Below are 12,377 nucleotides of genomic sequence, written 5' to 3' on the forward strand. Positions count from 1 at the left end.
AGGATTGTAGCCATGGTATCAGCAATGGATGTGATGTCAAGTGATAAGATGAAGCTTTGTACCTCAGATCCGATCGGCGCATGGTTATGGGTGGCATTTTCGATGTGAATGACCCAGCTGCCAGCCGGTGGCAGATTCTGTTTGGAAACCAACTGTTGAAGGTGGCTAGGCACCTTAGGGGGGACTACCTCGTAGGTAGTGAAGGCAAATGGACAATCGGTCTTGCGGGAAGATGAATCGTTGGTTGGTTTTTTTCCTGATCGTTGGCACTCGTATCAAATGCTGGTGGTTTTTTCATCCGTTTTATCTGAGGATCGGATGACAATCTTGTATCCGTTGGCGGCGGCATGCGCCTTGAGTTGCGTTTGCATTGCGGCTAATGTGGGTGCGATAAGGTCATGCGGTGGTGGCTGAAGGAGGTTAGCATTGTTGGAGGTAGGGACCATAGAGCAACTCGAAAATGCCATGTTGCTGTGAATCTGTTGAGATTCTGTTGATAGTTGATATAGTTGGTTGGATAGATGTTGGTTTGGGTAGGTTGGTAGAGGTATGGTGGGTGTAATCGGCATGTGATGTGTAATTCTTTGGACAATCAAGCCAAGCGGTAAAAGGTGGTGAGGTTAGGGTATGGTATGTGGGTATTAGGTTGGTTTCTGTGTAAGAAAGTAGCTTGGGTGGTGGGGCTATACTACACTGGTGTGTCCAAGCAAGTGTGTCGGTGTTTTGTAGATGACTTGGCGGAAACTGTAGGTACTTGAAGTGTATGTGTGCTGCTGGGTAGGGTGGTGCAAATGAGTGTATGTTGGTGTTTCGAGTGCGTTTGAGATTGAGGTGGTGAGGAGATGTAGGGTGCGTGTATAAAGAAGGCTGAGGTGGTGAGGAGATGTAACATGGGTGTAAGTAACAGCGCTTTATGGGCTTGAAGGGTTAGAAGAAGTCAAGGGGGGAGGTTTGATTAGGCATTGTCGCAAGCTTTGTAGGGAGGTGGGGTCCTTGTTCAGGGGGTGAAGTACATGTGCAATGGATCACCCTGTTGTAGAATTGTGTGTTTTTGAGCAGATGAGGTGTACATTTTGAAGGGTGGTGGAGTCCTGATGAGGTGGTGGGGTGTGTGTATGATGGATGCGTGGGATGTGGAGAGCTCCCTTATAGAAAGGGGACTTAGCAGGATTTTTAGATCTTGGAGATGCTTCTCAAGATGTACCTTCATCTCGCACTATTCCTGGGAACCCCATTGGGTCACAGGGTACTCTGTATGACCCTATGGTATAGGGTAAGGACTTAAGTGTTCAGGTGTGCAGATCTACTTACAAAAGCTTTGGGAAAGCAACAGTTCATAAGACTTAGAAGTAAATTAGGTATAAAAATGTAACGGTGAAGATCTTGAGGGGGCGTGTTGAAATTAACTGAATGTGTGTCAAGAACTTCACGTTACAAAATAAGTTCATTATGAATATTACTTGTTCTCGTGCTCGACTTTCGACTGTGATGAGAGTTTGTTTAATTCAACAAGTGCTTCTTGAAAATCTTCATTTCATTTGTATTATCTATTCAAAATCAGTTCATAGTGATGCGTTCAACGTCGAGACTTATTGTGGGAACTGAACATTCAAGGTGTGATTCGAGGACAGATGAATTAACTTTCATTTTAGTATGATATGATGTGAAGTGTAGAGGGTTTTCTAAATTTTTCATTTATACCTTGCTCTGTTCTCCTTTCAGAATCTTTTTCCCTTTGTCGAATAAAGATTCTGAAAGGTAAGGTGTTTCTTTTTGTTATTTCTTTTGATTAATGTTAAGAAAGTTAATATCGTATTTTTGTGGTTGTTATGTCTCTTTTGCTATCTCTACTTTCTCTTCATAGTTTTTACCTGTGTCATTCAGGTCTGTTGAGTTATCACGTCTCGTCTTCATCTCAGCTTTGTGTCTAGTCAACACTTAAAGCTGATAAGTTGTTTAACCTTTATAAAGGTGTGTTTCCTGTGTTTTTCCTTTTTGGTCGAATAAAGATTCTGAAAGTTTTTACCTGTGTCATTCAGGTCTGTTGAGTTATCACGTCTCGTCTTCATCTCAGCTTTGTGTCTAGTCAACACTTAAAGCTGATAAGTTGTTTAACCTTTATAAAGGTCTGTTGAGTTATCACGTCTCGTCTTCATCTCAGCTTTGTGTCTAGTCAACACTTAAAGCTGATAAGTTGTTTAACCTTTATAAAGGTTTCTTTTTAAAGTCCAGTGTCAAAATCCTACAGACAACATACAGATTAAGGAAGCAATTTGGTGTAGAACTCATGATTACATTATGGGACTTCTCAAGAAAGCATATTCAGCAGCTCAGGCTGGCACTCAAATAAATAATTCTTCTCAGCCTTCAAGTTCAAATGAATTAGATGGTAATAATTTTGGTGATGTTAGGGTGGACAAGATTCAACTTGCTATATGTATTGCTTATGATATTGGTTACTACTGGTCAGTCCAAGTGCCACAATTGTCTTGTGCTTTTCTCCCAAAAGCTTACACCAAGCTTGTCAAGGTCAATCATGCTAAGCTGGCAATATGCGGAGAAGAAGATGAAGCTATGGATACTGAATAGATTGTGAAGAATTCAATATGATTTGTTGTTTTTGTTATTGTTCATGTCTCAGTTGTTTGGTTATCTTGTCAGCTACATTACTATGACCCAAAGTGTACATAATGAAGGTCTGAACCCTACTGCCACATAAGTAAGTATATTGTAGTTTGTGAAATTACACTGGATGACATCAACATTATATGTAATGAGTTCTTGATTCTCCAAGTGCTGACCACAAGCCGGCCATGCTTCTGAATAGGTCACATGACATGGTAATGTGTAACATTACATGTAACATTCTTGGGAGTATTTAATCATTTCACTTTGATATCTGAGACCATTCTTCCCACAAAAAAAATTGTTTGACTTATTTTAACCAACGGTTGGCATCCAAAAGGTAATGTCCCTATCCTTCCCTTTCTCTATATATACATATCCTTCCCTTGCTCTATTTACAATATCATATTCATGCAATGAATGAAAAGGAATCAAACAGAAGCACCTAGAACAGGAAGATGAAGGTCAAGAAGAATATAATATGAATGAAGCAGAAAAAAGCAGAAGTACCCAATCAAGTCTAATAATACCCATATATCTCAAATGATTTATAGCTCAACAAAGAACAGGAAGATGAAGGTCAAGAAGAATATAACATGAATGAAGCAGAAAGAAGTAGAAGCACCCAATCAAGTCACGTACAACACATATATTTCAGATGATTTATAACTCAACTCACAAAATATATATCATGAAAGAGGAAAATGCTTTAGATACATGTAGAGATGTTTATGTCTTGCAAAAGGCAGGGCAAGTGACAGAGGGGTGCCCCAACTACCAGCCTAACCTTTTGCTAAATGTATCTTAGTGCTTCCAGATTTCACTCCTCAAGAAATAATTCATTGAACTCATCTTGAATAACTCATAACTCTCAAAAAACAAAAAATGAATCATCAATGATGGCAGTGCTTGAGATGCATGTAGAGATGTTTATATCTTGTGAAAGGCAGGGCAAGTGACAGAGGGGTGCCCCAACTACCAGCCCAACCTTTTGCTAATTGCATTTCAATGCTTCCTGAAGAAATCACTTGAAATGCAAATGCTCTGTGCAATCAAACAAATCAATCATTCATCAACACAATATTCAATCAAACATCTACATATCATACCAAAACAATTGACACAATCTTCAATAATTCATTGATACCCTATGTAAAATATCATTATACCTTTCACACTCATCCATCCAGCATTCCATTATTCTCCCAATTATCCAATATTTTTGCATTAAGCTGACTTTCACTGACAAAAATCAAATGCTTGCACATAGATGAAAAGACCACTATCCAACCACCAGAAAGAAAAGCGGGCAGAGTATCAAACAAAGAAGAGGTCTCAAAAGCACAATGCTACACGGGATCCGGTACGGGATCTGGGACGGGAATTTGTAAATCAGAATATCAAGACCGGGATCAAAGAAAGGTTTGGCTTGCCAGAAGATTGTATGGTTTTCAGGGTGCCTCAGTTTGGTGAGAGTAAAGAGAGAGTAGTTAGTTCTGGGACTGTTGTACTAGTAAACTTAGCAAGTAATAAGTTGATATGTGTTGCTAGATTCAAGAAAGAGGTAAAGTTCCACTGGGTTCTTCTGTTCTTTACACATTGCTAATGTGGTTTGTTTCAGGACCCAGCCAGCAAAGATCCAAAGGAAGTGCAACATTGGAAAGATTTTAGAAGAGCTATCAAAATAATGCATCAACACTCAGAAGCCAGAGGTGTAATCAAGGAGAATCATGCAGTCAAGATGCTACCAAAGGAGGAGCGGCAAGGTACTATGAAGGCATTTGGGCACAGATCATCCAAGCGAGCTGGGAAGTACCAAAGAGGAACAATTCTTGGTTTGTTTTTTCAGCTTCTGGAATGTGTTGCCTCTCAAATTTTTATTTGGTTTCTTGTTTGATTTCAGCAACTTATTCACAAAACTCAGCTACCAGCAAGACTCCAGCCAAACTAGATGAAGATGAAGCCCGGCAAGACGAACTCCCTTGGGTTGAAGACTTTCACGCTGAAATGACTTCATCATTGTCACTCTTTGTCTATGATTCCAATAAGCAACTTGCAGAGGAGACAAATGCCCCGTCTTGGGCAGCCAAAGCACCAGTCCCTGGAAGCAAAGAGTGGGAAAAATCTCCCAATGCACAAGTTTTTGGGGAAAAGAATTTTGTGGGATCAAATGTGGTAGTGACCACAGGTGGATTCCGCAATGGAAGTCATTGTGACTTTGATGCAACAGGTTTTGCATCTGGATTATTCTGCTTAATTGATGCCAATACCTGTTGAGTTTTTTCTTTTCATTGAAATCCCTTAACACAGCTTTCTGATTTCAACTGTTGCAGCTGAAATCATAAGTCCGGAAAGAAGAATGCAACTGTTGGCTGAAAGGAAGAAAGAACTTGCCCTTGAACAAGAAACTGGAAAGCGTATCAATAAGAAGCATCCACAAGTAGGCGCCAAGTTTGTGATTGAGATTGGAAAATTCAAGTTTATTATAGACATCAATGCAGCTGATGTGGTAGAATTACTATGGGCAACAGATGTTTCCCACTACACGGACCATCACCTTTTTTCTAAGGAAGAAAAGAAGAAGACAACATACTTGCAGGGTGCTGTGACTAGGGAGAAAAACAAGGCAATCAAAGCGTTTGAGAAGAACAAGGGGACTGTAGACCATGTACTAGCTTATGCTTGCAGTACACAGATCAGTACAACAGTGGTGGCTGCAATGGAGGAAATTATGGCCAAGCGGGTTGGCTTGGATGATGAGAGCTGGGAAAAGTTGCACACTAGCATTGCAGAGACCTATGACAAGCAACTGGAACGCAAAAGGGCAAATGTTGAGCAACTTGAAAGTAAGATAAAATTTTATAAAGAAACAAAGGGGTCAGCACTTAGATATTTAAAGTGATATATACATGTTTTTTTATGATGATAATTTTGTGAGCAAAGGGTTTTTGTAATTTTTTGAATTTTATAAGAGCAACAAATTTTGGAATACAGATTGAAAAGAAAGAATTTACTCCTGAATTCCGCCTTGTGCTAATCTCTTGCTGGAATATGAGTCTGTTCCCCAGACTTACCTCCATACAACAGCTCCATCTCCTCCCGTAGACTTAATTGTGCTACCTTTGGCCGTAGCAACCCCAGGTGCTTGCATATCTTATTGCATTCGTGCTGGGTAGAGAAGTTCTCCAAGCCTTTCCTTCCAGTATTTCCGTCGCACCAAGCCATACTGGGGCCAAAACAAACCGTCAGGCAAAATGATGGAATGCAAGCACAAAAGTACTCACTTGCTCGTATCCACAATCAAAGGGTCTGTCAATACCAAACCTACCCCCTGAAGATCCGCAACCATTCTTCTTCCGTCATAGTGTTTATGAGACCAATGACTGAGAGCTTGCATTACTTCATTGACTAAAGGACTGTCTGAAGGCCGGAGTTCAAAGTTGTGATTGCTGGTATACTTGCGGTATTGTGTAACATCAAGTACTTCTTCAAAGAAATAAGCACATTCTGTCGTAGCACTGCTTCCTGCATAGACCGGAAAGTTTTGAACCATCTGGAAAATAAAAACATGTTATCGAGAAAGCTTGAATAAAATGAGATCCATATATTTGACTCACACGAATGTTTTGGATAGCTTCAACCGTTGCAGGGAAAAGTTGAATTTCATTCAGACCCAAAGCGGCTTTCTTAAACTTTTCAATCACCATGGAAACAGCAGCATACACTCCACCGGATTCTTTATGGACAGCCAGATGAGTCATATTGGGAGGCAGCTCCCTCCGCTTCTTGGCAACCATCGGAGTCACCTCACCACCAGGTGTTCTTCCAAAGGCATTGTAACATGTCCTGAAAGAACCTTTTCCAATCACCACACTTTCATCAACTTTGAAATGATACGGTGTTACCACCCATTCCGGTTTACCTTCTGCATTTCCTGTCAAAATGCATTTTTTCCCAACGGTGAAACCGTCTGTAGTCTCAGCAGGTGGAACAGGGCGAGCCATGGGAAGCTTTCGTCCAAATACGGAGATATCAATAGCCTCTCTGAAATCAAAGGCCGGTACTAAGGAGGGCATGTCAGCCAGACCAAAAATGAGTTGTGAACAAGAGCGGTGAGCTTACCTGTCTGGTGAGGTGGTATCACATGAGTCATAGCTACAGGAGCTACATCACTCTGAGCACGGTGGAGAGATTTTCGTGGGGTGATGGGTGGCGGGAGTGTGTATGTAATATTCTTGGTTTTAAAATTAGAAGCCTTCTTTCGAGTGACTCGTGGTGAGGTGACTTTTGTTGAAGTTGAAGGTGTACACCTGGCTTTCTTGCTTGGCTGGAATATTTTGACACTCAAAGGCAGATCACCATCACTATCACTATCACTATCACCATAATCCGCTTCTTCATCTCCATCATCTAATAACATCTCCTCATAAGTCAAATGTTGAGATGCCTTTCTTTTAGCTTGTCGTTGAGGTTGTACCGGCTTACTGGTGGAAGGTCGAAGCCAAGGATTATTTTTGACATATTTGTCAGCCAGAAAAATTAGCTCGAGGCTAGGTTCTCCTTTAGTGTCGTCAAGATATCTGGCAAAAACTTCATTGTTATGTAAGACCACAGGTGATTTCCGGCCACGGCCGGTTTTGGCCAGGTTGAAATACTCAGAGTTGTAAACTTTGGGTGCCTGAGGGTAAAGAGGAGAGTCAACAGAGTGGTCCCACAGGTTGAAGATGCCTTCCTTAGTGTCGTCCAAGAGTGTCAACAATGACCTATCCACAGTGAAAGTTCCCCGGAGTAGACCATGAGCAAAAGAGCCAGTTTCATATATCACCATCCATCCTACAGAGCATACTCGGCCAGTGTGAGTAGTGAAAGGTGGAGGTTTAGGTGCAGCTGGGTGACCATTAAACATGCGGTTGCTGCTAGCTTGTTTCTTGGCAGCAGCTCGTTTTGACTTGTTGCTTTGAAGTTGGTGGACATGAGTACCAGTGGAAGTCGAGGTACGGGCTGCAACAGCTGCTTTGGCATTGATGACCTTGAGATTGGCAGGGCGGGGTTGAGAAGCTTGGGTGGGTGCCTGCTGGGGGGGAGAAGGAACCTTTTTGTTTCGGTCCGCATTGATGTTTTCAAGGCAGGGTCCACATATTTTGTGTTCGCCTTGACGGAGAGTACTTTGACATAAGGGACAAGTAGGTCGGTTCATGATGGTGAAATATGAATATCTGAGAGAAACCAAAGTCAAAGAAGAAGCTGATTGAAGAAGATTGAAGTCGATCAAAGAAGATTGAAGAAGATTGAAACCGATTGAAACCGATTCAAGAAGATTGAAGAATATTGAAGAGGATTCAAGAAGATTGAAGAAGATTGAAGAAGATTGGAACCGATTCAAGAAGATTGAAGAAGATTGAAGTTGATCGAAGAGAATTGAAGAATACTAGGGAACAATGAAGCCAATACAAGAATATTGGAGAAGGGTGAAGCCGATCCAAGAATATCAAAGAAGATTGAAGACAATCAAAGAAGGATGAAGAGGTGTAAAGATGGTCAAATAAGGATGAAGAAGAGTGAAGAAGAGTGAAGACGATCAAATAAGGATGAAGAAGAGTGGAGACGATCAAAGAGGTTCAGTGTAGTGTAGGTTTGGTTGAACAAGTGGATGGGTGGAGACTATGACAAAAGTTGGAGGAATGTCTAAGATGATCGGTGATGGTGTGTGTGTGATTGGTTGAGAGGTAGAGAGGTAGAGAGGTACACTTTTCATCATCTAATGTGAAGTTTTCATTTTTGGGGTCTTTGTTTATGGTTTGTTAATTGTCGTTTTTTGGTTATCGACATTTGTTTTTTGATTTTCAACTTTTGATTTTTTGATTTTTTGATTTTTGAATTTTGATGTCCTCTTTTGTGGTTTCCTGGTACTTTTTGTGTCAATGCAACAATGGGGTGACAAATGTTGAGTTTCAAGTTGTAATTCTACTGAAATTTGGACCGTAACCTGGTCTGAAAGGGGTTTCTGCCATGACTTTTACTCCGGTACAGGGGTTTTATCCATGTATTTGAGTATTTTCTTGAGTTTTGTCTTTGATTTTTGAATTTCGCACCCGGGAAGTGTGATTTTCGTTTTTTGATTTTTGCATTGTCACCTTGACACCTCTTGCATTCCGTAGTACTCAATACTTTCAATGATTTGCGTTTGCATGTCAACAACAACTGATGTGACAATCATTGCAGCTGAAGATATTGACGAGAAAAAGAGGTTGTCAGCTCTTTACAAGATCATAGCCAAAAGGATGTGCAAATTATTCAAGAACTGGCGGCATTTGAAAGATCAGCTAGTTGATACTTGCCAGTACCTACCAGGCTGTGACACTCTCGACCAAAAACTTCAAGAGGAGTGGAAGGTTGTTAATGATTGGGTCACTCTGGAGTGGGAAAAATTGACCACCTCACAGGTTATCAGGGCAGAGGAGGCGGAATTGTATGAGGATCAGGAAGATCTTTTTTATGATCAACATTACGACATGAATGGTGATCTTTTATTGAGATATTACGTATAAGATTTGTATGTTTCACAGTGATGGTATTGTATATTTCTATCAAAGTGATCTACGTGAATTTCATTATAACTATATGTATTATGTTATTGTAATCTTATTTTATGAACATCAATTTTAATGTTATTTCTTGGTATATCTTATTGGTGAAGTAAACAAACACTGCTTAAATAAGTAAAACAAAATAAAATTTGAAGTCAATTACTTTGATCGATTACTTCGATTGTCATTTATGATTGCTCTGTTTATTAATTTCAACTAAGCAAATACAAAAAGAATATTACATCACAAGATATCAGTGATATATTATATATCATTGATTTGGTGTTCAAGATTGGTGTTCAAGACCATAAATTACAATAACTAGATTTCAAACTAATCGCTATCTGACACTAAGTCTACAGTCTCTTTCTTTCCATACAACCAAGGGTTTTCTTTAAGTAATATAGGTCGGATACAATGGTGGAACTTCTTAAAATGGGAATCAAACTTATTAGCCCACTCTATCGCATCTGGCTTTGCGAGTGTGTACCACTCTTTCCACGGATTAGGGATAGGGACAATATGAGAGGAGATGAGCGACAGGGACAAAAAATGAAGACCTTTGTGGTCATAACAGAGAAATATGGGCGGATTGTCATTCACAGGACCTTCCAGAGGTAGCGCTGAAAAACATCCTGCACCTTCACCATAGACACAGAACAGCCGTTTGTACGTTGATGCAATGATGTATAACATCCGTGCCGAGTTAAGCCACAGCAAAGGTGTATCCAACACAGTGTTCCTTCCCGTTCTGGGTGCTGAGATGTGTTCCAAAACCCCGCCAAGTCCATTCTTGCGTGCTGCCAAGTGTGATTCGTAGAAATCTACTTTTGAATTGAGCTCATCAATCAGCTCTTCTCGTACCAATTTCCAGTCATCTTCAGTTCGTCCAAGACTAATTGCAATCGCCCAATATCCACAGTGACCATCACCACAAGGGTCTGACACCAATTCTACATACTCATGAAGCCAATGAGGCACACGCTGGTCCTGAAAGATTGTACATCATCATTAACTGGCAAGTAAGGTTAAAGGAGTAAGGGCAGAGGAGTTTTGATTGGAACGTACCCACTTTTTGGGTTTTACGCGTGCGCGTAGACCGGCGAACACATGAGGAAACTGAGTCAGGATTGACGGCGGTTATGGAAACGGGCTCAGCCACTTGATGTCTAGTTGACCGACGAAGTTTCTGATCATTCTGAACTTCTTCAGGTTGCAAAGGTTTAACCTTCTTCTTCTGATTAACAATCTACAACGTAACATAAAAAGAATGGCTGTGAGAAACTAGAACTTGAGAGGGGTGTGGATATCTATGAAATAACATGACCTGTGTGGGTGGCTGTAGTGGTGAGAGTGGGGTGTTGTCGACTTTTTGAGTTTGTTCCTGAATCGAGTGTAAACATGGTAACAAGCTTTCGACTTGGAAGCTTCTGTCCCCATCATCGTTATTGCCGCATGAGGGTGAAATCGGTGCTACGGTGGCCTCAATGTTGCTCGAGTCGGGTGAAGCTGCCTGTGTCTGACCAATAATATGAGGCACGTTATCTGTTGATGAAATCTAATTTTTACATGTTAGTGTACGGAATTAACATAAGTATGACAAATGAGGTAGGTAACTCACCTCGATTGGTGAATTTGTTGGGCTGAGGTTTGGTGAAGGCTTCAAAACAAATGTGTCAGTCAATGACTTTTCCATCCAAAGAAAAACTGATAATGTTAGAGAAGGTTTACTAACAAACTGTTCTGTGTCATCGGGTGGCTCAGACTCGTAATCGACCAAACACGGATGAAGGGGATTAATCAGGGCATTTGCTAAGTCTGATGTGTATGTAGATGTACAGTGTGAATCAAATCGAAGTGGCGGTGAAAGTGGGGCCAAAGGTGCAGGGTCTGTTTGTGACGGTGAGAACAGGGGAGGAAGGGGTGGTGATGACCGAACAAGAGATTGTGGTGCGAAAAGCTCGGTGGTTTCTGTGGCTGTCAAATCGGCCTTTGGATGAGAGGTTACCTGTAGTATATTGATACTGGGGGTCTTTTTTCGTTTCTTCTTGACCGTACGAGGTACATCATCGGTCCCATTGGTACTTTCCTATATAAACAAAGCAACAAAATATCAAAGTGGTCAGTTTGATTCAATAGATCAAAAGGAGGGGTACCAACAACTGATAATGACACGATGTGAGGTTTGGATGGTCCTATGATGGATTGGGTGGGGTCTAAATGACTGGTGAGGGCTTCTTTACTCGTAGTTGACTCTGGGAGTTGAATGATGTCTGTTGCAGAAGATTGAATGGCTGAACGTGGTGGTTTGAGAATGAAATACTTGGCAATTACTTGATCAATCTCATCAAGGGCCTGTGCCTGTTGTTCGTGCGGAATTTGTAAAATTCTATTCGATACCTGGGTGAAACTTGGTAAACCAACAGCTCAGTGTGAGATTACTACTAACTGGAAAAACTTACCATGCTTGACCGTTCATTGATTGCTGACAAAGCCAATTTCTCATCATGTGAATCTGCTCGTTCTGGCTACATTAAAGTTGAGAGTGTTGGAATGAGGGTTAGTGTAACTTGTTGGTGTTGGCAATACCATAGGAGTATGTTGTTACCTCGAATCCAATTGGTTTGTGATTGTGAGTTGGATTTTGGATGTGAATGGTCCAGCTACCAATTGGAGGTAACCTGGATTTGTTTCCATCAAGTGCTAAGGCTCAAAGGTGATTGGGTAATGAAGATGGTACAATCTGCAAAACCTTGAAGGCGAATGGACAATTTGTTTTGAGAGAGCTTGAATTGAGAGAGGGTTTATGACCTGATCGATGGCACTTGTAACGTATGCTGTTGCCTTCTGATGATCGTGTGGCAATTTTGTATCCATTCACAGCTGCGTGTGCTTTTAGCTGGTTCTGCATATCGGCAAGCGAGGCGGTGACAAGGTCATGGGGGGGTGGTTGAAGGTTAGGACGGTTGCGGTATGTTGAGGTGGTAAACGACATGGAGGGTTGAAATGGCTATCGAGAGGTGTAGTGTCAAGGTCGATTTGTTGTTAATGATTTCTGAGAGGATGATAGTAGGTGAGTTGCTTTGTTGAGGGGTGTGTGGTTAGGGTATGAGGGTATGAAAATTCTGTGGTGTAAATATCGTTGTGACTGGAGTGGTTAATGTT

General features: G+C 41.1%; 1 protein-coding gene across 1 annotated transcript; it reads right to left on the reverse strand.

The window, feature by feature from the left end:
• Positions 1-10,461: 10,461 nt before the first annotated feature.
• Positions 10,462-11,909, reverse strand: MELLADRAFT_86421 (uncharacterized protein; the record flags this gene model as incomplete). Its single annotated transcript, XM_007410086.1, has 6 exons — positions 10,462-10,770; positions 10,834-10,872; positions 10,948-11,301; positions 11,373-11,622; positions 11,675-11,740; positions 11,821-11,909. 6 exons carry the CDS (start codon positions 11,907-11,909, stop codon positions 10,462-10,464), a joined length of 1,107 nt encoding a protein of 368 aa, XP_007410148.1.
• Positions 11,910-12,377: the final 468 nt, after the last annotated feature.

Source organism: Melampsora larici-populina, assembly GCF_000204055.1.
Source record: "Melampsora larici-populina 98AG31 unplaced genomic scaffold MELLAscaffold_18, whole genome shotgun sequence".
NCBI classification, from domain to species: Eukaryota; Fungi; Basidiomycota; class Pucciniomycetes; order Pucciniales; family Melampsoraceae; genus Melampsora; species Melampsora laricis-populina.